Source organism: Perca fluviatilis, chromosome 15 (genome assembly GCF_010015445.1).
Source record: "Perca fluviatilis chromosome 15, GENO_Pfluv_1.0, whole genome shotgun sequence".
In the NCBI taxonomy this organism is placed as follows: Eukaryota; Metazoa; Chordata; class Actinopteri; order Perciformes; family Percidae; genus Perca; species Perca fluviatilis.
In genome coordinates this window covers 8,778,988-8,806,513 of record NC_053126.1, presented here as the reverse complement: position 1 = coordinate 8,806,513, position 27,526 = coordinate 8,778,988, and the positions used below count along the sequence as shown (strand labels likewise).

The 27,526-nt window shown below is 41.4% G+C and overlaps 2 protein-coding genes across 4 annotated transcripts; one reads left to right on the top strand and one right to left on the bottom strand.

Annotated features, from left to right (window-relative positions):
- Positions 1-661: 661 nt before the first annotated feature.
- On the top strand, positions 662-7,039 carry dhrs7b (dehydrogenase/reductase (SDR family) member 7B). Its single transcript, XM_039824551.1, has 7 exons — positions 662-806; positions 4,117-4,273; positions 4,481-4,599; positions 5,315-5,525; positions 5,802-5,894; positions 6,008-6,160; positions 6,479-7,039. The coding sequence occupies exons 2-7, from the start codon at positions 4,120-4,122 to the stop codon at positions 6,682-6,684; spliced, it is 936 nt and encodes a 311-aa protein (XP_039680485.1). The 5' UTR covers positions 662-806; positions 4,117-4,119; the 3' UTR covers positions 6,685-7,039.
- A 4,473-nt stretch (positions 7,040-11,512) lies between these two features.
- Positions 11,513-26,898, bottom strand: cramp1 (cramped chromatin regulator homolog 1). Of its 3 annotated transcripts, none has more exons than XM_039824548.1 (20): positions 26,785-26,898; positions 24,635-25,011; positions 22,743-22,945; positions 22,479-22,632; positions 21,998-22,081; positions 21,766-21,814; positions 21,268-21,353; positions 20,006-20,129; positions 19,306-19,387; positions 17,721-18,677; positions 17,135-17,312; positions 16,492-16,664; positions 16,311-16,379; positions 15,880-15,961; positions 15,483-15,593; positions 14,342-14,499; positions 13,019-13,205; positions 12,553-12,720; positions 12,065-12,210; positions 11,513-11,725 (listed from the first exon to the last, which is right to left on the bottom strand). In XM_039824548.1, exons 2-20 carry the CDS (start codon positions 25,008-25,010, stop codon positions 11,612-11,614), a joined length of 3,501 nt encoding a protein of 1,166 aa, XP_039680482.1. In that variant the 5' UTR covers position 25,011; positions 26,785-26,898; the 3' UTR covers positions 11,513-11,611. The 3 variants fall into 3 exon arrangements, with proteins under 3 accessions (XP_039680482.1, XP_039680480.1, XP_039680481.1); XM_039824546.1 differs by lacking the exon at positions 26,785-26,898 and adding an exon at positions 25,393-25,566; XM_039824547.1 differs by lacking the exon at positions 26,785-26,898 and adding an exon at positions 25,393-25,566 and having other exon boundaries at positions 16,311-16,376.
- Between the last annotated feature and the right edge of the window lie 628 nt (positions 26,899-27,526).

Genomic DNA, 27,526 nt, shown 5'->3' with positions numbered 1-27,526 from the left:
GCTGGTGGTGTTTCAGTAAGTAGTGTGATCACATATGCCAATAGACAGCTGTTAGTGGTAGCAGTTTATCACGGAAATGTAAAAGTCTTGCCTTCACAAAATTTTGTCAATTTCTGACAAAGAGGAAATCTATAACACATATTACATTGGTTTCAAAGGACAGTGGCTGGGTTTCAAAGAGTTCAGTTGTTAATGAAAATAGCTGTTGACATTGATAATTGTCATCCTATTGTCATTTCGTGTCCTGAAGTTTAAACCAGGGTGCTTTTGTTTTTAAACTCATAGATATAACTTATAGTTTTAACGTGTGTACAGTTTATAAAAGTACATTAAACAACAGATGCTGTCAGTTTTAACCTGGAGAAGAATCACTCTGCACCTTTGACATGCAACCTTGTCTGCTCTTGAAACAGCCCAGTTATTCTGAAATGGTTTCAAAACTGGATTTGATATTAAAGATAAGATAAATCTTGTCTGAGGTTAAAAATAAAACTCTATAGGTTTATTTGGCTGCTTTATGTTGTCCTTGGCAAATTATTTGTGTCCGTCAGACACCCAAATGTGCTCGGTCAGTCCATAGACATATACATAGACTCATCCTAATTATTATTTGTTCATGTCTGTAGATCAGTCAGCTTACTGGCTTACTTAACTTCAACTCCCACAATTCCTTGCGGGGAGCAAAACCGGTAGCCGTTCATCTATGCCCGGTAGCGCCTTCAGAAAACCATAGACAGTATATAAACACATTACCGAGCCCGGAACTGTTTATAACCAACTCACCCTGCAGCAGCACAGCAACTCAGGTGAGCTCTAACTATACACGAACATTAGTGTATGAGCGTTTTATTACAATGTGGAAGCTAGCTAACGTTAGCATTAGCATCCCCATCCACATGTAAACGTAAACACGACTTTGCTCACTGTATTAGCACCATCTACTAGCTAAAAGCTGGTAAAATATACAAGTGGCTTGTAAATTAGCTTCACTCACCAGCCAAAAAACAATGGTAATCGATTGAGTGGCTGGTACAATTTAAACATTCACTAGCCATTTGATTGGTGGACAAAAAAGTTAATTTTGGACCCTGCTTGTAAGTTAGGGTTTTAACTAGAGCTGGGCAATATATCGATATTATATCGATATCGTGTTTATGAGACTAGATATCGTCTTATATTTTGGATATCGTAATATGGCATAAGTGTTGTCTTTTCCTGGTTTTAAAGGTTGCATTACAGTAAAGTGATGTAATATTCTGAATTTACCAGACTGTTGTAACTGTTCTATTATTTGCCTTTACCCACTAAGTCATTATATCCACATTACTGATGATTATTTATCAAAAATCTCATTGTGTTAATATTTTGTGAAAGCACCAATAGTCAACCCTACAATATCGTTGCGGTATCTATCGAGGTATTTGGTCAAAAATATCGTGATATTTGATTTTCTCCATATCGCCCAGCCCTAGTTTTAACATCTAACCTGTTTATATTGTGTGCTCGTGTGAAAGGTGGACGTTATCACCATTGGTAGCAAACGTTTCAAGCAACACATTAGGATTTCAGTCTCAGTAGTTCCAGTTATTTCAAGAAAAGCTCCTTTTACTCATAAATATGTAGAGTAATGGGGCACCAACATACTGTCAGATGATCTAATCCAGGGAATGTGTGGTGTAAGTATGAAGTTCATGTCATGTCAGATGATTGAGTCATTGTGCTCACAATCAAGAATATGTACTACACATGCAAGGAAAGACTTACAGTATCTCACAAAAGTGAGTACACCCCTCACATTTTAGTAAATATTTCATTATATCTTTTAATGGGACCACACTGAAGAAATTACACTTTGTTACAATGTAAAGTATTAAGTGTACAGCCATTAATGTCTAAACCGCTGGCAACAAAAGTGAGTACACCCCTATGTTAAATTCCCATAGAGGAAGGCAGATTTTTATTTTTAAAGGCCAGTTATTTCATGGATCCAGGATACTATGCATCCTGATAAAGTTCCCTTGGCCTTTGGAATTAAAATAGCCCCACATCATCACATACCCTTCACCATATCTCACGATTGGCATGGTTTTATGTCGGTTAGCCTAATAGGTGGTTTGATTTGCATTGAGAGATGATTTTATGGAAAGTACCCCATGCCAATCTCTAGGTATGGTGAAGGGTATGTGATGATGGGGGCATTAATTCCAAAGGCAAAGGCCAAAGGTTGATAGGATTAATTATCCTGAATCCATGAATTAACGGCTTTAAATTAAAATCTGCCGGCCTCTAAGAGAATTTAACGTAGGGGTATCCTTTTCACTGACCGCTTGTTTCGAACATTAATGTCTGTGTGTTGAGTTATTTTGAGGGGACAGAAAATATACACTGTTATACAAGCTGTAGTTTTACTAAAAATGTGAGGGGTGTACTCACTTTTGTGAGATACTGTAGAAGAAAATCACTCATCATTTTTTTTTTTGAGCTTACTTTTTTATTTCGAGCATAAATATACACAACACATACATTAGGAACGCACATTAGGAGACACTCGTACAGTTTCAGTTCTAACATATACTCATGCCCTCACCTCCTATCTTCAAATATTCCGTCTTTCTTAAAAGGAGGGAACATGAGCAACATGTAGCAATGAGTACATACCTTTACTGTCAACTGTACTGCAATAGGTGTAAAAGGTGTTTAAAGACAAATCCGCATGTATTGAGGATATGGAGATTATTAAAATGGCAAACTTCTCTGTGTACCACTAATGTAACTCTGAGATCCAATATGCTAATCTTGGCACTATTAGTATTTTATTGTGCAAATAAATAAATAAGTATGGCACAAGGGGACTCTAAATTAGATAAATGCAATATTATTTTCTGTATATTTTGTCTATTTTAACTTTAAAAGAAAATCCTGATACTCAACCCTGTGTGTGTGTGTGTGTGTGTGTGTGTGTGTGTGTGTGTGTGTGTGTGTGTGTGTGTGTGTGTGTGTGTGTGTGTGTGTGTGTGTGTGTGTGTGTGTGTGTGTTATATATATGATCGTACTTGTCACTGTTGCCATGTTGGTTGGTTGTGTTGTGCTTTGGAGAAGTGGAAGAGGCTTAACTAAATGCACTGAACATTAAAACATTCACAATCCCTTTGGCATGGGGGCTTGAGAGCTTACAGAACACACACACACACACCCACACACACAAACACACACACACATCAAGGTCAAAACCGTAGTTTGTTTAAAGCCCTTTTTTGTGTTTTTATTAGTATTTTATTCCAATATGGATTGTTTTGTTTATGAACCAACTAGCGCTGCAACAAGGATTTGAATTCATTATCAAATATACTAGCCATTACTTTTTAAATGATCAATCATTTAGCCTATTAACTATCAAACATTATGAGGAATTACTTGTCAGTCATGTCTTACAATTGCCTGAAAACCAGCTAATAAAATCCCAAAGTGTCCATCCCAAACTTGACATTTCAATAGCTAATAGCTGCAAAATGTATTTGATCATTGATCAACTAATCAATTGAAAAAGAATTATGATCATTGATGGAGCGCGGGAGTCGCCTAGGTCTTGATGCCAAAATAAAGTTGGTGTTTTGCATGTTAGCAGTGGTGGTTCATTTGACATCTGACAGAGATATATTGTTATATAAAATGTTATAAAAATAACTTTGTTTAGTGTCTTTTACAAGACCAATGGATTTAAAGGAACACGCTGGCTTATTGGGACTTTAGCTTATTCACCGTATCTCCCAGAGTTAGATAAGTCCATACATACCCTTCTCATCTCCGTGTGTGTTGTTACTCTATCTGACGCCCCCAGCGCTAGCCTAGCTTAGCACAGATCCTGGAGGTAACCGGCTCCAACTAGCCTACTGCTCCCAATAAGTGACAAAATAACAGTAACCATTTCCCGTGGTCATAGATATACCCTGTGGTGAGGAGCAGAGCGTTCGCTCAGTTGGAGTAATATCACTCCGCCCAAGTAGAATAAGAAAGTCCCAATAAGTTGGTGTGTTCCTTTTAAATGTTGTAATATTGCAAATAAACAGTTGCAGCTGGGATAAACTCATCCTAAATGTTTTTATATTGTGTCTGCAGCTCATGGAGCGCGTCATGGGAGGTGGAGTGCTTCCGCTTGTTTTAGCAAGTGCAGGGATCTTGCTGCTTTATCGGATAATTGTACGCCTCAGACCAGGAGCTGCTCTGCAGGATGCTGTGGTGGTCATCACAGGGGCCAGCTCTGGACTGGGGAAAGGTCAGCCTCCTGGTCATTTCTTCTTCTCTTCAGTTTACATGTAGATGCTTTCTACAAACTAAGTAATATTGGTATGCAGCAGTTAATTTCCATCGGGTGGTAGTGAGATATTGTACAGTAATGTGTGTCATTGTCGTGGTGCGTGTGCTAACATGCACTGGTTTGATATTCACCATGAACAAGAGGTGTGTTTTTTTTGTGTTGCAGAGTGTGCTCAGGTCTTTCACGCAGCAGGCGCACGGCTCGTGCTGTGTGGACGAGATGCAGCCCGCCTGCAGCAGGTGGTCCAGGAGCTCACAGCAAGTTTAACAGGCTCAGGGCGGCAGGTGTGTACACTTACACATAGTCAGGCACAACCAAAGACTAAATAGCGGCAGGCTCTGAGGCCATTAAGAAAGAAGAAGAAGAAAATGTGGCCGGGTTGGATCAGTGGTAGAACAGGCGCACATATACGTAGAGGTTTATGCCTCGACGCAGAGGTCCAGGGTTTCGAATCCAACCTGTGACGATTTTCTGCATGTCTTCCCCTCTTTCTCCCCTTTCTCACTTAGCTGTCCTTTCAAATAAAGGCGGAAAAGCCCAAAAAAAAATCTTAAAGAAGAAGAAAATGTTTAAATATGTTTTAATGTATGCACCAAACCAAAGCACACTCCTAGTTAGTGCTACTTACCTGGCAATAAATCTTTTTTCTGAAGCTGAAAAGAAACTGGGATGGCTGTGGTTTAGATGTAGAGGGATCGGCCCTCAACCACAAGATTGGTGGTTCGATCCCAGGCTACTTGTCAAAGTGTCCTTTAGCAAGACACTGAACTCCAAGTGGCTCCCCGGATGCTGTATGTGGCGGTCCACTACTCCTAATGCCTAAAGTCTGCGTTATCAATATCTATATTATCACTCCGTCTTTTCCAAGAACCCGCCACTATTCAGCATGAGAAGAGAAACTGTTTTTCTTAACTCTGCGTATCAGCCAATATTTAAGCTCTAAGTATTATGTAATGATTTCAAACAGATGACAGCTCTTCTGTTTTGTTTAACCCCTAGACGTACACTCCCTGCACCGTTATCTTCGATCTGGCTGACACAGACACAGTGGACAGAGCTGCAGAGGAGATCCTGAAATGTTACGGACAAGTGGATGTCCTGATCAACAATGCTGGAATCAGTTACCGCGGCAACATACTGGATACACACCTTTCAGTTCAGCGGGACGTTATGGAAACAAATTACTTTGGGCCCATTGCGCTTACTCAAGGTTTGTGAGCAGTGCTTTTGGTTGATCGATCTGAGTAGTCTTGATGCAGTAAGTGGGGTTAAAAAAAAGTCAGAAATACACATCGGAGCCAAATCATAGTGAAGTTATTTAAAGAATCTTGAATTAAAATAAGGATGGGAAGTGGTTGATGCATAAACATACACTAACAAAGCTAGATTATCATGGACAATTTCAGATTTCCTAGGAGAGGAAGCACAATATACATAATACATTAGTCAGCTGTTTCACTTTCTTGCTTCTTTTTCTCCTTCACAGCTCTCCTGCCCTCAATGGTTCATCGGCGCAGTGGCCACATCGTTGTCATTAGCAGTGTCCAGGGCAAGATCGCCATTCCTTACAGATCAGCTTGTAAGTTGTCTTTACTTGTTTAATTAAAAGCAAAGAAATACCCAAGAGGTTTTTCAATCTGTGCGACTGATTGGAAATGAAGCAGGACTCTGGTTTGGACTCACTTTGGTCAGATGCAGCCTCTAAGCACGCGACCCAGGCCTACTTTGACTGCTTACGGGCCGAGATTGAGCGCTACGGGATTCCAGTGACCGTGATCAGTCCAGGGTACATCCGAACCAGCCTGTCGGTCAACGCTGTCACAGGTGACGGCTCTAAGTATGGAGGTGAGGCAGTGAAATGTGACTGTTGACACTAACAATAAGAGAATTTCAAAAAGTATGACAAATATGCATTGTTGACATGAAAAGGCATTAAGATGAGCTATAGAAAAAAACCAAGATGATGTAAAAAAAAACAACTATTAAACAAAAAAATTAAATTGGATAGAAGATTTAAAAAAAAAAAGAGATAACAATGGAATTAAAATGATTAGACAAGAGAAGGCACAACATCCCAGTAATTTAACCTTTTTCTGTATTAGTTGACCTACTGACTCCTCTGTATCATTGACATGTTTCTTGTTTGTGCAACACTGTATTCAGTTTTGGATAAAACCACAGAAATGGGTCGGGACCCCAGGGATGTGGCTCAGGCAGTTCTGAAGGCTGTCCGTCAGAAGAGCAAAGATGTTGTTTTGGCAGGACCTCTGCCCAATCTGGCCATTTACCTCCGCACACTGTGGCCCGCACTCTTCTTCAAACTAATGTCCTCTCGCGCTCGCAAGGAGCAGAAACCAAAAGACGAGTGATGACGGCAGCATGTGAGGACCACAAGGCTCACGGGGCACATTAGAGGCACATGGACCGAAATATGAAAGTGACTACTTTGCATGGAGGACAGGAGGTGGGAACAGATGCAGCTCTTCAGTAACACAAAACAAACCAGAAAACCTTTTTGTTGTAACAGGATCTATGGTGAGTGTATTTTATGTTTTTGACTTACATCTGTGATTGACCAGGTTAGCAAGGTGTGCTGTTCAGCTATTTCAGACATTAACAAGACTCAAGGCTGTGCTGGAAAGACGTGAGCATGTGATGCTGTTTTTCAGATTGACTCACATGGATTTGGTTAACAAATAAAATGCTTAAACTGTTATCTATTTACAGGAGCATTAATGTTTAATTTTTAATTCTGTCAGGTCTGGGAAATATTATTGTCCAGGTTGTACTACTACTATTATCTCACTGTCTTCTGGTGTCCCACTCGTGATAATCACCCTTAAAAGCATACAGTATACGGTATAAGGTAATGACTGAAAAAGAGAACCGAGATTTAATTTGTAAACATAACGCTGACTTGCTGTTCATCTGAATAGTAGAAACAACTCTACGAGAACAACTTTATCTACCAAAATGCAGGATTTAAAATAAGTGTTCTGTATGCTGTTTTGGCAAGAGGATCTACCCACAACAGTTGCAGAAAGATATAAAAAAAAAAGAACACTTTGTCAATCATCTTGAGTCTTTCCTAGAGATGTGGTACAGCACGGGACATGTTTCTGCGTCAACTGTACAATACGGCACATCACTGTAAATGATTGACAAAAAAAAAGTGCTGTGCCTTAAATTCATGTAGAGGAAATACTGCTTGTTGCTTTTGTGGTCAGTTTGATTTCCTGTTCAGGTCAAGCAGTTGTCAATGTTTTATCACTTTATTTCTGTTTTGTTTTGATGAGTGAGAATTTTATTTTCTTCAACAGTCAGGGATTCAGTATGGGGCCAGCAGAGAAACCACTTAGCTAGCTCTGGAAAATGTTTTTCCTCTTACCTGTAGCGCAGGTTATTTAAGATAATCCTGAGCAGTTCATGTAGGAACTAGTTTCGATAACACTTTACTTGAAGGTATCTACATAAGAATGACATGACACATGAACTCTAACCCTAACTTGTCATGACAAAAACCAAATGACACTTACTAAAAGAAGCGTTATGTCATAAACGTGTATGACTTGTTTATGTTTGACACGTTCATGACAGTGTCATGTCACTCTTATGTAGATACCTTAAAGTAAAGCGTAACCCTATTTTCTTTTACCAAAATAGACCCACCAACCGTATCGCAGTACAGAAGTCCCTCATGGTCCAACGTTGCTAGCTTGTGAGTTCATTAGTTTATAGCTAACTATTACTGCTAGCTCACCTGAGCTATAGCTAACATCTCAGCCATTGAGCCATGAGAACGCCATTTATGTTTACATCTCACGCTGTCACGAGCACAAACCAAGGGGGTAAGCCTCTCTCCACAACGCATACCTCCTTGGCGCCATTTTGATGCTAACAAGCACTCACCCGCCGTTAGCATTCCATTGACTGCCATTCATTTTGACAGCGAATAACTTTACATCTGAAGTGTTTAAAGACTTTATTTGTCCATTGTTTATTTCTAAAGAAACACGACAATGTATAAAAGGCTCCATTACCTTGTATCTCACGTTATGGCTCCTTAGCAGACGTTTTTGTAAAAATAGGCTAACGATTGTGTCATAACCAAGCGACTTACTGTCGCATAGTAGAGGAATTACCGTATTGTACAGGAGAAGCTCGCAGGCAGTTTCGACTTACATTGGCTGTCTAAGTTTAATTACTAATGTTAACTAGGATCTAACTTAGTTAGCAATAATTAGCCTGTGCCTATGTTATCTCCTTACATATACCTACACTCTCCGTCTCTGTAATATTGGGAATGATTGAGATTTCTCTTGGCACAGCTACCAGAAGACTTACAACTTTCAGACAGGTTGCTCACGTCACATCTAAGTCTGCAAGCTCAGTTGGAGGCTGCTTAGTAACGCTCAGCCATCACCGGAAAAGTGCTTCTAATATCCTTCACTGGTCTCTAGTTTGAACTGGTTTTACCACAGTCCACAAAGTAAATAATGATAACAAAATTCAAGCAGTTTTTTTTATAACTATCTTTATACACAGAATAAAAACACCTTTTTACAAACAACTTTGAACAGGTTTTTTTCCTTTTTAGATGCCATCTTAATATTAACTTAAAAAAAACACTTTCTCCTGAAATGTTAATAAATAGTACAAATAAAAATGTACGTATATGTTACAAAAGCGCAGTGAATACTGTAATTGACATTTGTAATCCTTCAACAACAACAAAAAAAACATGCCAGATTCAAAGACAAACCTGATGTTTATTCCTTATTAAGCATCATCTTCATTGTATCTAGTGTGAGAAGATGAAGCCTTTTCACAAATGAATAAACATCACAAGAGCTTTTACAATGTAGTCAAAGCCCTCAAGGTGCTTGAAGGAGACAAACAATTTAATTCCCATTTGTGGAACGACAAGAGCTCCCCTACAATTTACACTCAGAGATGAAGTTAAACATGTTGATGAGACAAATAGTTCACAATACTGCATATTAGTGATGCTGGTTTAATGAAATTTATAGAAAATCTGGATGCCACAAGTCTAGATTTCACATGTGTATTTGCTGTGAACAACAGTACATCGCTATGGTGAAACTACATGGGGAAAGTAGGAGAAGCATCCATTTACCTTCACCACATAGATAGTGGGCTGATGTAAAAGGAACACGCCGACTTATTGGGACTCTTATTCACCGTATCCCCCAGAGTTAGATAAGGCCATACATACCCTTCTCATCTCCGTGCGTGTTGTAACTCTGTCTGCAACCCCCAGCGCTAGCTAAGCCTAGCACAGATCCTGGAGGTAACCGGTTCCAACTAGCCTACTGCTCCCAATAAGTGACAAAATAACGCCAACATGTTTCTGTTTACGTGTTGTGATTTGTATAGTCACAGGGTGCACAAATAAGGTCACTATGCTTTTACTATCTAGTAATTGTTGACTCTATTACCTCAACTCTGAGCGAACTCTCTGCTCCTCACCACAGGGCTTCAGGTGCTGCGAGCAAATCACTCCGCCCAAGTAGCAGTGCTTCGCCTTCTGAGAATATTGTTCCCAGTATGTATACAGTTATAAGATGGCTGTGTCTCATGTGACCTTGTTATTTGTATACTCTGTGACTATACAAATCACAACATGTAAATAGGAAAATGTTACCGTTATTTTGTCACTTATTCGGAGCAGTAGGCTAGTTGGAACCGGTTACCTCCAGGATCTGGGCTAAGCTAGGCTAGTGCTGGGGGAGTCAGACAGAGTTACGACACGCACGGAGATGAGAAGGGTATGTATCGACTTGTCTAACTCTGGGGGTTATGGTGAATAAGCTAAAGTCCCAATAAGTCGGCATGTTCCTTTTAAAAGGGATGGTGAACATGTTAAGAAGCCAATCATGTTGACATTAGCCATAGTGTTTTGTTAGCATCCGGTATCAGTAGGAGTTAATAAAGCTTGAATGGGGAATTAATGTTTTTGAGCACAATCAATCAAAAGGTTTACTAGTGATTTACAGAATGACTACATGACTTTAATAAAAACTGAATGGAGTGGAGTGGCTTTAGTGTTTGATTTCATTAGATTCTTGTGTCTGCTTGCTTTTGGAGAGTTGAAACAGAGTGTAACACTACTGGGAACTTTGAATGGTATCCATGACATTTTAAATTTCACTCATCAATGAAATTGAATACATGGTTGGTCACATTCTTGGTTAATGGTGCCTCGGTTTAGTCCTCGATTGAAAACAGTTTGACTCGCTTCTTCGTTTGAACTAACGAGGGCTGTGAGCTACAAGCAAAGAGCTAAAGTAAATGAGTAAATAGTAGTCGAGTAAAAAATACCCCAACTACTGTGACAAGGTTATTTAAAATAAGTTCAAAAATAAGTCGACCAATTTATGCAACAACAAACCAACCCTGAACACTGTTGCAATTGGTATTATCTCAAATGTATTAAAAGGTGATGAAAATTGCATGAAGCGACTGGTGATGGACATTGAACTCCAATGTGATTTCAGCACAAACTTCAAGGCTAGTAGCTTGAGCTAATTAACTCAACCAACAAAAGCTGCCATTTTGCATGTGACATTTGACCATAAGAAATGACAGACCTGATTCCAAACACACATGACAGGCTATGTTCCTAAAATTCATCCAATAAAACCTGAAGTGATCAGGAGCATGTGAAATGGAGGGCAGTATCAAATAATTTGACTTCTACCTGCCCTGCTGTGTTTTGCTCTACTTTCGCAACTGAGGCCACAAAAACAACTGAAAAGAAACGAGTATCTCACCACATTAAACCTCTATCTCGCTGCCATTACTTTCAAAATCACACTTGAACAGTTGTTTGTCACCAGATTGGATCTAAACTGCACATTTTGGTGGATTTACACATTTTGTGGGGTTAAATCTGAGAGAGTAGAAGACAGACCAACACACAAAGAGCAGGAAGAGACATAAAAGATCAGCGAAAATATTTTGTTCAGATATGGCATAGTATTTTCCTGTACATGAGGTTGTGTTTTGTAAACGCATTTGTTTTTCTGAAGTGTTGGTTTTTAAAGGGCATTTCAACTTAAAGAAGAGTTCAGTGAAAGCAACAAGTTTCAAACTTACTTTGAACAATGGTCAAAGGTTCACTCTCATTATTGCACTTTTACAAACAGGGCAGGGTGGCCTTCGGGGGGTGGGGGGCCTTTACTCTACAGCCGTCTTTTCTCCAAAGTAGACCTGACAGTCTAGACCAAGCAAAGTCGTATCCTTCAGATGGCCGTTGGAGCCAGGTCCTCTTCCTCAGGGTGGTGGGATGGAGGGCTCTGTCACAGCCAGCTCCTGAGCCAGGTCATTGAAGCGAGCGATGTAGTCCACGCTGCTCTCACTCATCATACACGCAAGCTGAGAGTCCATCTGTGAGCACAACCAAAGAGCTTTCAATGTACAACAGTAATGACAACTGAAAAAATATGAAAATGCCTTTTTTTGGACAGAGCCATGCGAGCAGTTTCATCCGTTTCCAGTATTTATGCCGAGCTAAGCCGACTGTAGCTTCATATTTACATGCGAGTGGTATCAATCTCTAACTCTCGACATAAAAATTCAACAAGTGTATTTAACAACATTTTAAACTATTCACAAGGAAGCCAATTTTTAGACTGACAAAAAATTGCAAAATTGCTATGTTTAGAAGACTGTATACCAACATTCTTTCTACTTACATATCCCTTAATGAGAAAGGGATCAACTTACTTCTGCCACATCAGGAATGCCACGGGACTGAAAGGAATCATGGGAGTTGCAGTCCAGGAGGCTAGGACCAAGCAAAGCTGTGCCGCTGGAGGGACCAGAGGGGGTTAGGGTGTTCCGCTTGCCCTTATCAGGAGAGACCATGCTGGCTGTAAGGAAAAGAGACAGACCGTGAATAAAGGGGACGGCACACATGAAGAGAAAGTAGTCTTTATGGGACATCGCTGCAAGAGGAAGTCTACAGCTATGTCAGTGTTATTGTGCACTAACAAGAGAATGAAAGTTTGAAGGCACAGAGGTCTTGGACACAAAGGGAGCAGAGACCGGCAGGCTGTAGATTTTAAATTTTCAATTCAACAGTCTGCTCAGGCTTTAACGTTCATTTCTAGCATCAACTCTTTGGATAGGAAGCACACAGTAGAGTTCAGTAGAGCTACAACAAAGATCTGTAATAGTATGTGTATATTTATTTAAGAGAGAAATAGACTTACACAGGAGGCATCCCAGTGTGGAGTCAGATGAGTCGCTGGGGTACCACTGGGGGTCATGGCTGGGCGAAGGGATCCAGCCTCTGGACGGGCTGACTGACGGAGACGAGGCCAACAGTTTGGAGCCGTCATTGTTGCTCAGCTTGGCTGGAGAGAGAGCGGCCTCCTCGCCTGCAGCAGAACAGGCAAACAGCCATTAGATTATACACACAATGTTCAATAAGCCTGACATCTCAGAAGTTTAGTTTGTTGCCTGTCATCATATTTCAAACGGTCTTACACGCAACACAACCTCTCAGGAGAACACCCAACCAAATCCTGTTGGTGTGGATTGAACTTTTCTGACCTGTCACTTTTCATCTCAATTAGCAAACTGCACTCCAGTATAAACATTTACAAGTACAAACTGCAATTTGTCATTTTTAAAGAAAGAAATCTACCCCACTGTGGGATAGAAACACACACTCACCATAGTGGGCAGAGTTGATGGCGAGCTCGATGATGGAGTCACTGATGTGTGTCTGAGGTTCTCCGGGGGCTAGAGCCTCTTCGGGGGGGCCAGGGAGAGAGATGTCCAGGAGCGAGGCTACGCTGGGTGGAGAGAGGAGAGAGTCCCCACCACCGATCACTTCAGGAGACGCTGGAGGCTGACCATTCTGTGAAAAGAACAAGTTGAACACTTAATTGGGGCTGCTTTGCTAGATTTTCTATGGTTTTATTTCCCCCCACAGATGAGATTTCAGAGCAACAACATGTTTTCTACCCAGCTGGCCAGGCAAAGACAGAAGGACAGGAAATTTGCAGAAAAAAACAAAAAAACATGACTTGTCCATGTTGTGGGTACCAAACAATTGTTTCGTACGCACAAGCAGTACTTTACTGTGGCCTTTCTCAATGGAGTCCTACTTCACCCTCACAGTAAAGTAGTTCTTTTTCATCATGCTATGCGGGCGCTATGCAGTTTTGGCCATTTCTCTTTTTGCTTGCAGGTTTCTCTATAGAGCTCCCCCTACAGCTTCAGAATAGATATTTGGCTCCTATGTCTACTTGTGTCTGACTCCTCGCTCGGTCAGTCTGCCGTTTCCTCTTTCTCTGTTCCTCTGATAATGCTTTCCAAGCTTTCTGCTTCTTTTTTGCCGGCTCAGCCATGATGATAGTGTGAAAAACTCCATTGCTACCTTGTTAGCCGCTTCCTGAATGGACGTATGTGTGTGGTGCCGTGAAGCAATTTGTTACATCATGAGACCTGATATCACGCGATGCTTCCTGATGCTTAGGCCGGTGGCTCGCCAGCCGAAAGTTGCAAGGGTGATTTTTCCGCTCACAGGCGCTAAGGTGAAGCAAGACGACCACCATTCAACTCGAAAAAAGTCATAACCATTCCAATGACTGCGAAGCAGTTCAGTTAAGGTTAATTAAGCTAAAAAAACTGCATAGTTCCCCTTTAAATGCCGCAGCCTTGTAGGTTCTACTGTATACTCTACCAAGATGTGAACTGCATTCACGTTGAACCGCAAATATTCAGTCCCAAGTTCAACCAGCATTGATGTGGTGTTGAGTGACCGGGCATGATAACCACTGAATCCATCACTCATTAACCTATTTGATCCAGTGGTATGTAAGCAGAAACTAGTTTTGCTAATTTACAAATAACTACTGAGATACTGAATAGCCATTTAGCATTAATGTGGAGTTGAGGAGACATAAAAACCGAAGAAGAAGAAGAAGGTATAGTGTAGACACCAAGTGAAGCAAAGCTCCCAGTTTGTGTAGGTGAGTGTGTGCTGCTGACCTCTGGGACATTGTGCTGGAGGAGTTGAGAGTCTGGTTCAGCATCAACAATGGGTGTGGTGGCGAGCAGGGTACGGTTATCAACAGCGGGAGAATTTAGCTCCCGACAGGGACTGCCAGGGATGATACCTGCAGACTTCGCTGCCAGGTCAATGGCACCTGAAAGAGGAATAACAGTTTGGAAACACAAGGGATCAGCACACACCTGATAAGTATTAACACTAACTGAGCATGTGGAGATGGACCAAATATGTTTAACTTCAACAATTAACAACATACAAAATAAAAAATTGAAAAGCATGAAAAAAGCAAGTTGCTCCTCTTGGAGAGAGTAGCTGGAAGAGTGTTCTTTTTGTTATTTTACTCCTGCACAAAAACTCTGTGTTTAAAACCATATTGACTGTCAGAGATCATGTAGGAGTAGAACCATCTAGTACAACATCTGTGTAATCTCCTTCTGGAGATTGCGTCGAATGTGCACAGCAAGCGAGTGGGCGTGTGTTGAGGAAGTTTCATGCTGCTCGCGCAAAACCGGAAGAAACAAACATCCAAGGCTGAAGAAGGAGGGTGATTCTTCAGACAAATTCAACAAACCGCAAGAGAATCGGTTGTTTATGGCTAAATTACGAACGGCTCCGTGACACTGTAATCTGCATTATGTCCTGTCTGCTTCAAGCTCTACCCAGCGCCACCACTCGTCTAAATCAAATGTTGTGTGCTACATGGACCTGATTCCTCGGACAGAGTCTGGAGTTCATATTTAAAAACAAAAATGGCTTACGACTCTACAAGATGGCCGAACAAAAGGTATACTAAATGTAAATCAGCCAACTGACTGGTAATGTAGAGTTACTTTAGTTTTCAAAATGTAGAACTCTCTAAGTGGTTTAATTTCGTTGCTTCCTGTTTTGTTGAGCCCAGTTAGTGAAGGACACATGTTAAAAAAATTAATTAAAAAAAAGCATGTTTATAAGTGCTACTGTTGTTGTTTTGTCAGTGACTGGAGGATAAAGAATGACAAGAAGTGGTTTAACTAATACTCAAACTTCAACAGTATGATGTCAATTATACTGCATCTAGAAAAAAAAGAACAAATTTGAATCAAACAGAAAAATAGATGAAATAATGAAAGCTGTACATACTTGAGAGCTGGCTGGCCGCTGCAGAGCTAGACGCTGCAGTGGAAGCTTTGGACAGGAGGGGGCGGGAGGAAGGAGCCAGGCGAGTGTGGATTGGCCGGAAAGATCCAGTTCCTGAGGGAAGAAACAGGAAGTTAGAGAGCGAGAGATTACCAGGGCTGTTGTTGAAAAAGAGAAATTACATTTAATTATGTACAAAGAGCACATTAGCCGAGTGTATGAGTGTTACACATAAATGAGCCTATTCAAGGACCTACTTTCAAGGACGTAAAGATGACGTAGCGTAAAAGGTAACGGTTTTACATTACACTATAGGGAGTGGGGAAAAGTACAATCTAAAACATTTCTATATTATGCTCACAACAAGTTGTACTGTAGAACCCTGTTGTCTGAAGAGTACCTGTGGCAGAGGAGTTGGAGAGGATAGAGAAGGAGCAGACATGCTGAGGAGTATCTCCTGTAGTTCGGGGTAGGAGTGTTCGCTGTGGATGACACAGAAGCAACTGAACTAAATGCAGTTTATTAGCATAGCCCAAAGAAGCCCTATATACATTTACAGTACAAGTATTCAACCAATTCCCTAACCCCATAAGTTAGCATTTAACCCGATCCAAACCCCACCGTAGCCGACTATGTGGACTGTGGAGTTTGTACGTTACAGGCTCAAGTCTTAACTGTGATGTCTCTTTATCGCAGCCCTATAATGGGCAGCATTTGTGTTCAGGGCATTACAAAAGGACAGTTTATACTACTGTACAAAGCAACAGAGGCGTGTTGGTGTTCACTGCGATACTCCCGAATAGATAAAACACCCTTCCGTTCTTCTCTTACCTGAACTACAAGTGGTTTCCGAAGTTGTCGGTTTCGAGGTTTTCTCTGTCTTGAAAAAAGATCTGACTGCTGTAAAAGAACCAAAAATACATATTAACATTTGTGCATATTCCTGTGGACGGTGTACCAATTTAGTCTTTGTACAACTGGTGTAAAAAAAGAACGCACTGCACCGTCTTACACTGATAGAGTCGAGCTGCTGTTTGAGGGCTAGCTCAGCTTCCTTATTGGGGGAAAACATTCTGTTGTGCCGTGAGCTGTTGGGGGGCAGTGTGGTGGGTACTGCAAACACACCGCTTTCTCCGTCGCTGCCCGCCGTCGACCCCAGCAGAGAGCGGGGCAGGTTGCGTCCACCTGCAGAGGGGAGGAACACGTAAGATACGTAAAGTACGTGTGAGGAGGGACAATTATTTGAGAATAATGTATAAAGCCATTGAACAGCATCCAGAGATTCTTTGCACACACACACAGCGCACAAGTACAGTACACAAAATAAGTATTCAAACAATCCCCTATGAAGCAGGAAGGAGTTGCACTACATAATAACTTCTCATTGTCAAGCAAAATTGATAAACACATCAGTAATATCGGCAGACTTACATGGGTCAACAAATACAGCTAAATTGGGAGTAGATATGATTCATCATAAAGCATCATAACCATTCTTTGACAGCTTATTGATTTCAAATTAATGCAAAAACAGAGTCGCTACTGTGCTGAAAACCGTGGCTACAATCTTTATGGGATTCAGCTACACTGAATTGAATGCACATTTAGTGCCTGTAGTAGAGGCTTTAGAGTATGTGAGAGAGACCCGCAAATACCTGAGACTCCAGCATTTGGCAGGTGTAACCGGGCCCCTCGGATAGACCCCTGCTGCCGGCCAAAGCTGGGGCTGCGAACACCTGCTATGGGACCCTTCCCTGGAGGTGTGAGGGCCTGGTTTTGCTCCTCTTGATGGGTCTTAAGTGGTGATGTAGCTGTGGAGCACAGCTCTGGAGCCTGGAGAAGAAGACACATTGTTGACACCATCTGCTCATTTACATGTAATGCTTTAACTAGAGTTTACAACGTGCCACAAAATAATTCACATTGCATTCCCAGTGCTAACTTTCAGCCAACATTGTACAAATACAACATTACGTTTACGCGTGTTGAACCTTTTGTTGTGGATTAATTCACTTAGCAATGCAATTTTATGAATCCACATCCAGGAATATGCACCCCTGCATTCTCATGGGATGCGCAAATGAATTAAAAAATGTTTGCACAAGTTTAAATGTTAAACTTCTAATTTGTAACAAGTCTGCACAAATAATCATGACATTCAGAAGTTGTGTTCATAAATAAAAAGATAAAATGGGTATCTGGCAACCAGCAATAACATTGCGAGAAACGGTTAATCCCTACCAAAGGTTTAGGATTGACCTCGGTGGCAACCAGCTTGAGCAGGCAGCGCAAAACGCGGTGTGTCCTGTTGGGCTTGAGCTGTGACGAGGCTTGTCCGTTTTCTTGGTTGTTGAAAGGAGCTGCAATGGGCTGCCACTCATACTCCAGCTGCAGTTTGCCAGGCTTCCCAAACATCAGGTAGAGCTCAGCCAGGGTGACGTTCTCTGCGTCACGGGCGCTCCAGCCCTCCCCTCTGATCTGCTCAACAGCTCGTTCTTTGGCTGCTGGTGCAGATCCCTGCAACATTCCCTCCTCTGAGCCAGTCACTGAAGGTTTGGCTGGGGGAGTCTGGTTGCCCTCTGGGGAAGAGGTGATGGTGTTCAGCTCCTCTTTGCACTGCTCAGATGAGCTTTCTGTACCACTACACAAGTTGTCCATGCTTTTGGTCACTGCTAAACCACTACTGGCCTCCACACCACTACCGGTTGTTCCCCCTTCAAAGGGCCCTATCCCAATTCCCTCTTCCCTAGGAGCCACAGTCTGTTGTGAGGAGGCAGGGACAGAAACAGACTGAGGTCTCTTCTCCTCTACCTTTGTAGAACAGTCTTGTGAAGGCTCAGGATTAAGGGGCTCAGTTCGTCTACTATCACCCAATACAGTCACTGAAGAGCCAGCACCTCCAGCAGCAGCTGTGCCTCCCCGTCCAGATTTAGTGCTAGTCCGAAGTGGTGGAGCTGTGTGAATACCCAGAATCTGAGCAGCTGGGAGTTCCTTGGCATTAGGCCGGTTCTTGCCACTTTCTAGCCAGTGTACAGTGCAGGAGGCCTTGGAGTGAACGACACGTGCCACACCAGGAAGTGTGGTCAAAGTACTGCTTTCGGCGGGGAAAAGAAAGAGCTCATCCTGCTGGGATTTGCTGGGAGACGCTGTGTTGGACTGGCCACCCTCCAGAGCCTCCCTCTCCATAAGACTCTTAAGCTGAAACGTCAGTGTCAAGGACTCAGACATAACTGACAGAAATAGGCATGTTTACAGTGCACAAATCTTTACAGCTGAAGTGCAATATCACGGACCAAAGATAATAAATATATTGTATTGTGCAACATATTGTAGTGTGTTATTTGCAGCTGGCTATATATAACATTACTGTATGAAAGGGTGATGTAAAAAAACTACTTTTAAATTAGGCCATGATCACACTTTTTTGACAAGAAAAGTTGACTAGGGCGCTTTTGTAGTTTAAAAAAAAAAAAAAAAGCTGGCAGCATTTTGGTTCCAAAAAGCAGCCGAGAGCATCTTTTGTTGCTATAACAACAGCTACTGCTACAGTATCCTAGAGCGCTATGTGGAGCGGTGCTAACGTTAGATAAAACAAAGCAAGTTACCCCCAACAGGGCGTTTTTTTCCGAAAAGCTGAACTTTTTTCCAATTCAAAAAGACGCCCTGAGCTGCAGAAAACTTTGTAAGAAAAATCTTAAAAGTTCACTGCTCCACTGTCACATGACGACTTTGTATCAGCGCTCTCACACTCTGTGCTACTGCACTTAAACTGAAATCCAATCAATACTCTACAAAGTTGCAAATCATATGCTGTTTTAAAGGATACAATCCGCTGGTCATGGTACGCCCACTTCTGTTTCAGATACTCAATGAGGCTGGAGACTTTCCTGTGGAGCTCCACCACCATCCTGGGTTGGAGAAGACACAAAAATAGATAGTTGCTGTGGTAACATGGTGCAGACCAGCATTGGGCTTTAGTTTGTATGCTCCTAACATGTATAGCACTTTTAGGTCTCATTCTAAACACACTAATACACATTAACTTTAGCCATTGATCCTGGCAACTAACAATATACTATACATATATAGTTAAGACTTTTGCTGACCATTTTCCAAAGCACACATACGTTTAATAGTTTTTTTTGGCAATGCTATGTTATAGTCTTGCAGTGTTTCAGTTGCGAACAAAATATGGACTGGCATTCATTTGCCAAAAGGCATTGCATTATTGAGCTGTGCTGTTGGAAAATTGACCCTGAAAACAATGGCAAAAGTGGTTGTTTGTGAATTTGTATTTTCTTACATTATTAAAAACTATCCAACTCAAGTGTGTGGTGTCAGAGCATTCTGAAGACGCCAACAGGGGAATTAGGATATGGCTGCAAACTGATTCTGGTGATGAAATAACTTCAAATGTCTGCTTTCAAGCTAAATATTAAGAAATTCTTGTGATGTCATATGGTAAGCTTTTGAAAGTGTTTGTTGGTAATTAACTCCTCAGCCATTAGTTAACAGGCAAGTCTAACCTGAGGCGAGGGTTGTGGGCTAGACTCTGAACGCGGGCCCAGGACTGGTTACTGCGTGGTTGGAGCTCCACTGCCACCTTCAGGGGTAGACGCACCGGCTTCTGGTCCTCCTCGTCACTCACTCCTACAGGGACACAAAGACACAGTGAGACTGAATTGAGAAACACCAAAAAATTCTCTCAGGAGAAAAGGTTGTGTGTTTTTGAAAAGTGAGAGCAGGCACCTAGTCAGAGGGATTTTGTAAGAGTATGAAGTCACAAAAAAATTATACAACTGCACAACAAAATACTGAACCTAAAGAGCTACAGAAGTACTACATGACAGTACAATTGTGTTGAATTGAGAAAAAGAGTATGCGCTCTTGCAACGGATGGTCCGGTGAATGAATGAACAACACACAGCACAGCAACACGATCCACACTAGCCCAATGCAAGGAGCGCATTGGAACTGCCAAGCTAACTTATGCCACAGCCGGCCAAATTGAGAAAAGGAAGTAACTTTGCTAAAAGACTTAGCAAAGTTAGCTTATTTCACCCGTAGTATCTTATGTTACCCGTTTGTATTGAAACACTACCAGCCCACCGGGAAAAGTCCTGACTCTCCCGATTGCCACTCCGCTACTGATTTCGTCTTCTCTGCACCAAATAGGCCATGCTTCCACGCTTCCAGGGATGATCTCATTTTTATGGAGACAGACGCGGTGTGCACAGAGGGGAGGGGCTGTGTTGTGTGGGTGTGTGTGTGTGTGTGTGTACGCTGCGTGTTTTAAATAGCATAAAAAATATATATAACGAAACGTACGCCACAAATTAGTCTATGTGGGGGAAACACTGGATTACCAGGCTACAAAAAGACAGTAGCCAAACTCAGTAGTACTGAAGAGGAAACAGAACATACAGGTACAATGCCTTTTGCCAAGATTTTTGCAAAACACTGATACAGCACTGAAAATAAACACTGACTCCATCTAATTTTCCATCCTTGAATAAATAAAATGTTTTATCTAAGGTTGGTGGGTGGCTGTTATTGAACAGAGGGGCAGATGCCAGTCGATCAGACCAGTCATCTCCATCCTGCTCCTCACTTTGCTCCCACAGAGTTACCAAGGAAACGCCACGAGCCCACACGCGCTGCCATAGTTATAGTCTCAACACCGCCCCTACAAACCCTGTGCCTCACCATTGCCATGGTTTGTATTTTCAGCCCTGATGTTTGTTTACTTTTTATGTATGTGTTGGAGGTCTGTGCATCGCACGCTCACCATCTGGATCACAAAGTTTCTTCAGTGCTCGGCACATGGGTGCTTTGATCCGCAAGTTCCTCCCTTTGGAGCGCACGGTGGTGGCTCTGGTCAAACAGACAGAACAGCATATTCAATGTTAGGGACCACTTTTCTGGATCACATACTACACATCACAGAATAAGCTGAACATACTAGTAGTAAACAAAACACCAAAAACATTTGACAAAACAATAATGCAATGCAGTAATATTATACTATACCATATCATACAATGTTTTAAAAGAAAAACTCCTTTAAGTATAGGTTTCCTGCTTCTAATGCAAATTTCTTGCTTTTGGCATGTTCTCATCACCTCATACTGAGGGTTAAAGCGTGTATGTGTTGTGATATAGCACTTAAAACCCCAAACTGCATACTTGACAATCCCAGATGTGTGTATGTAAACACAATACCAGTAATTAAAAACAGTATGAGTGGGCAATGTGTTTTTTTTTTTCAATTTTACTACCAACTTACCCTTGCTGGATTAGTTCATTCAGCTTTGCCACATTCTTATCATCCATTACTGTCAAAGACAAAACACAGAGCTGTTTACCACATCATCCCTCAGGAGCCGCTGTCCCCCATGACTGGGAGGGTGCAGCGTTTAATCACATCCCTTGTGTCCCCAAGAAACAGCAGAAAAACACTTACACACAAAACAACTTCAAAAAGACATGCATTCAAACACATGTGCAGCCTCACTTACGCCCTCCAACTTTTTTGCGGAGCTCGGCATAGCAGATAAGGCCGTACAGTTCTTGAGAGGATTTCTTCAGCACTCTGGAGTACACTGAGAAGGAAAGGTGACACAAGTCACAACAGTGCTGTAACTAGCACGGCAGGAGACATGTTTATGCTAAATAAAGAAATAAAGATAACACAACAGTGACAGAGGTTTTTTTTGTAGCGAAGAAGAGGCGCTCAAGCTTATCTGGAGAGGTTTATATATATATATATCAGACAAAATGAATGTGTATAGTATAAACAAAAGCCCCTTTCAGCTCTCAAACACATACGACTGCCATGTTAACTTTACTGACATTTCTAAGGGACATAAAAGGATAAGTAAGACAAGACGAGTGGTATAAGTTGTACGATAATATTTTGAAAAAGAAACGAAAAAGTTATATGTGGAGCTCCAACTCTAAGAAATAAATACTGTTCTACCCTCCAACCCGACAGCTCACCATTGGCAAAGTCAATGTGTTTAGAGATCTTGTGCCAGGTCCGGTAGTAAAAGTGGCGAACCTGCTCCTTGTTCTTCACCATGTTGGCTGGCTTGCCTCTTTTCTTATACTTCATTGCAATGTTGTTCTGGATAGCCTCAAAATCCTTCCCATGCTGGAAACCAGAGTAGTTAGAGGTGAGTATAAGATGTCAAAGATAAATGCCAACACTTTGTGCCACATACACTAGTGCCCATTTTGAAACTATTTGGTTCTACCCTTTACCTCGTAGAGCCCCTCAAAAAAGCTGTTTTTGTCCTCTGTGCTCCAAGATTCCCACTGCCGACGGGCCCTCTTCTGGTTACCAGATTGCTCCTCCTTCTCAGCAGACCCTTGGCCCTTGGAGGCCTTCGACACTCCCCCCGTGGAGCCTGACACAGGCCCTGACTGTCCCACTGTCCCCTGAGAGGACGAGCCATTCTCTACCCCTGTGTTACACAGAGCCCACAAATGCATCAGTCAAGAAACATTCAGTGAAAAAACACAAATTTAATATCAGAATGAAAAAGGATTGAGCCAAATGTTTTAGTTGACTGCCTTGGTTGTTTTGTATGGCATGGAAAGAAAAATACAATTGTAGTCAGTAGTTTGGGAGATGTTAAAATGCATGCACAGAAAGCCAACCACTGCCAATACACTGCCCACAACCTGCAGAGCTTCCCCTTCTGTGGTTCAGGTCTGGCAAGGAGACAGGAAAAGCAATCCGTCCCTACGGCCAGGTCTACAGTACATAGGTCCAAAACCAACTCTACTATGGCTGAGTTTACCCCAGCGTAAAGCACAATGTCAGAGGCACTAACAAGCACAGAGGCAGTTGCTGTTGCAGCACTGCACTATTTTAAGACAAATGTAGATTTTCAGCCAAAATGGGTGTTAATTTACAAATACAAATATCTGTGTGGGTCACACGTACTAACCTTGATATGTCTCTTTCAAAATAGATGTGCACTAATATAGCATCATATCAAAATAAGTAGGGCTTCCTCTGTCAACTAGTCAACACTTGGGCAATCTAAATTTGATGAAAAAAAATCACAGTCCCTCTCTCTTTCTAACAACAAAATAAATCCAGTCATACCTGTCAGAGCACACCAACTCATACACTGTAAATGTTTTGTCTGATCTGAGTCTAATTCATGTAAAAAGCCATTAAAAAATGGACATACTGTCATTAACAGAGAAGCATTATTATACACACTAAAACAAGTAATAATTCCTCACTAAATCTGTGTGAGAAAAAAAATCTTGAGTAAGGAAGATGTAGGTTTTTGGTTGGTGATGTATCACTTTAATATCAGGCTTTCAAATGAACAGAATCAGTGTAAGTTTCAAACATACTGGACATTGTTGCTCCTGCCCCACCACCTCATCTATCTTAAGTGTTTATCATTATTTGTGATCAATAATCGAAAGGCAAATCCTTTGTTGTGTTTAAAAGTCAGTAAAGCCCGAGAGCCTTAGGTTATCTCTAGCTAGAATTGCTAAAAATGAAAATGAAACACTAAGGCGTTTCAGTTGGTTGTTGCATAAGCACTATTGTTTGTGGTGACATGTATGGATAAATTGTACATAATGATTTTTTTTTATTTAAAAATTACAAAAACACAAAATGTTTGAATCAATGGATTAATTAAATTGTTGATCCTGACAAAAATTTGCTGACAAAAAATTAAAAAAATGTAATCAAAGCGGAGCAACTGTTTATAATGCTGCTTTCCGGTCCTGCTATCTTTTCCATGCTTGAGGTCTACACTCACTTGATAATGACAGCCATAACAGCCCCGGTGTTTTTAAAGCCATATTGGCACGTTTTCAAGACATTTTAAATAGTCAGATCTCAATTAAATTGAAGTTCTGGTCTGCCACTCTCCTCCTTTCCACAGAAATGGTCCATATGATGGTATTGCAACTTGGGTTGGAGCAGCCAAAAATCTACCCAGAGTACAACCCAGCTAGTGGCCCAGAGAGAACAGCAACAAAACCAGCATCAGTTTAGCCACCACTTATAAACAAACTACAGTAACCGTATAACAGTATACACAGTGACAGCTGAGGGCAGACCCCCTGCTAATCCCACCTATGCACACACGTTTCTATGAGCTGGTCATATTCCTTACCTTTCGATTTTGCCCCGCCATGCCCATTAATGGTCGAGCCGATTGAATCCTTCCGGATGCGTTTGCTCGGAGGTCGAACGCTTGATCGGAGAAAATGATGCTGGTCTTGACACGGAGGGGCGGGCTCCGCTGAGGTCTGGGAATGCTGGTTTGAGCCAAGCCCGGTTTGGTTCGGCGGAGAGGCGGGGAGAACCGGAGCTGAACCGGGGCTCAGATCCGTGGTTGATGGATTAAGAATTTCCACTCCGTCGTCTCCCTTTGTACTGCGCTCCTCGCTCGCCTGCTCTCCGCTCTCCTCTTCGTCGCAACCCTCGGGCTTTCTGGACGGATTCCTCCTCCCATCGACACCGATCCCCTCCCTGGAGCCCAGTGTCATGCTGCCAAAACACATTTAGGGAAAATTTGTCACATTAGGAGAAAAGCGGCGTGCAAAATTAACTTCTAAAGACGACGTTCTCTGTCTCTCAACATGGCCGCCGCTGTTTGTTTCAAATCCCCTCTCCAGTCCCGACAAAACAACACCAAATATATGCATTTAACGTCTTGAGATAAATTATATTCAACAACCAAAATAGTTGAGTAAGTGGCAACGGTGTTTTACCAAGTGTCTTTCGGCTCAAATGGCCAATATTTTAGGCTGAATTTCAACTAAATTCAAATGCGAGCGCTTTTCAGTTTAGCGCCCTGCAGAAACGACAACGAAACCCCTCGGTGCATTCGACCTCTAAATAAAGTGTTTATTTCAAACATAGTTTTACCCATTTTCGTGTTCTTCGCTAGTAGGCGACGTCTTCTTTCTCTTCACCATCAGTCCGACCGGTTAGATTGGCAAATACTGATCAAATTGAGCATAATAAAACCGAGACCGTTCTCTCCGCTTTCTGCCCTCTTCTTGCTCCTGATTCGACTGAGCTGAACTCTCTGCGCAGTTCAACTGTTTTCTATCAGCAACAACATTACTCAATGATTCTTTGCAACAAGAAATACAACTATAAAACCACAGGCAAATAAGATATATCTTTACTGCATGCAGTGAATTAGAAAGTATTGTAGCATATGTCAGTTGAGCTCATCTGAATTGATAAGATAGTTTTATTAACCTGTATGCAAGTGGACTTTGGTTGTCACTACGTCACCATCGCCTTTAGAAATGAGGTTTGCAAAACAATGTATTTCATATACATCCTGCAATTGTAAGGCTTTGTGACAATACACTCTATTTGCACAGCTATAACATTATCGCCTCATACAAATACTTATACATCAAAGCCATAACCAGGCTGTAAGTGCCCGGCGCACATTAAGACCTGAAGTATTACATTTTTAAAACAGTGTTATAATGTGTAAACATGATAGAATTTATAATATTATGTTTGCTCGATTGTTATAATTGTTATCCACTAATCTATTTATTTTTGAACAATCAGGAGTGTGGCAGCGCAGAGGGATGACAGCAAGAGAAAGCTACACACAACAAACAAAAAAGGTGAATTGTACATGATAGCTTGAGTATGAAAATGACGAGGGACCCCTTTCTACATTCCCTCACAGCCTTAAATTGTGTGTAATCGAAACGCTAAATCCCAGATCCCATCAGCCACAAAGTATAACTTATCTAAAACTGAGAGCCCTAAACTAGTAAAGTTTATTTGCGCTCCTTGGTATCTTACAACTTCAAGTCATTGTAATGTTAAAATATGAATGTAACTATAATTTAATCTATACTCAACGTCAAAATATCGTTTCACCGTATCTTAATGTTAATCTAAAATCTTACAGCATAACACTGATTTCACAGTTATATTATTGACCCTGTCCTAGTGAGTAGTCTAACCACTGGTTTAGTATAATACTAGAAGGTTGACATTACTCTAAAAGTGCAACGTGGTAACGTTAATAGTTAATAATAAGCATGCTATTTATACTAACAGTTGTCGTTAACTTCGTCGTAATAAACTATTACATGCATCCAAGAGTTGTCTCCATACATAACGTGGTACCTAGCATGGCTGCTGTTGTTGGCTAGCCAACGCTACTGCAGTCAAACAAGCAATAACGTTGCAAACCCTGCTTGTAACATAATTAGTAATTTACGCAGAGCCTCAAACAGTTTGTTAGATGGATAACATTATTCAAAGTTTAGGAATTACCTGAAGTGTAAGCCTGTTGTTGGTATTACCAATCGAAACACAGGCTAGCATTCCTAGCTGACGGCAGCCGTCCAGCTTGTTACAGATGACAGTTCCTGCGGTTCGATTGTACACGCGTTTAGGCACGCCCACTACAACTCAAAAACAAATCCTATGATTGGTCAGAAATACACGAGGACGACGGTTAGATTTTGATTGACAGATGCTCCGCCAATTGTTAGTGAGAGAAACCCTGCGATAGACCAATTGCCATTCTTTTCCTGTCATGCCGGATACGTTTTCCAATATGTGTTTTTTAAAGTTTAAGCCAGTTTCACTCTTAAATAATCTAACATTTTGCTCAGTAATAAAGGGTTATTTCAACAAGATTTGATCAATGCAATTGAGGTTTTTGGCACTCTAAAAATAAATTACGCCCAGAAAGTGATTGACATTTTGACGATCAAATCAATAGGCGGAACACAGAGGCTGCAGTAGAATTTTATCCTGGCGTACGCCGAAAAACAACCGGCTAGCGGAATCAATCTGATATTTAGGGCTGGCAACAAAACATTGGCTTACAACGCGCCAACTAGAAAGCACACAAAATATGGTACAAATTGCTTTTAATTCAATAACAGTTACAGTACCAAATCTTAGATTAAGCCCACGTTGCTTTTGTTCAGACCATATGGGCGCCACCGTTGTCACAAAGTGCATCGGCTCTATGACAGACCAGCAGGGCGGAGTTATTCGTTTACAT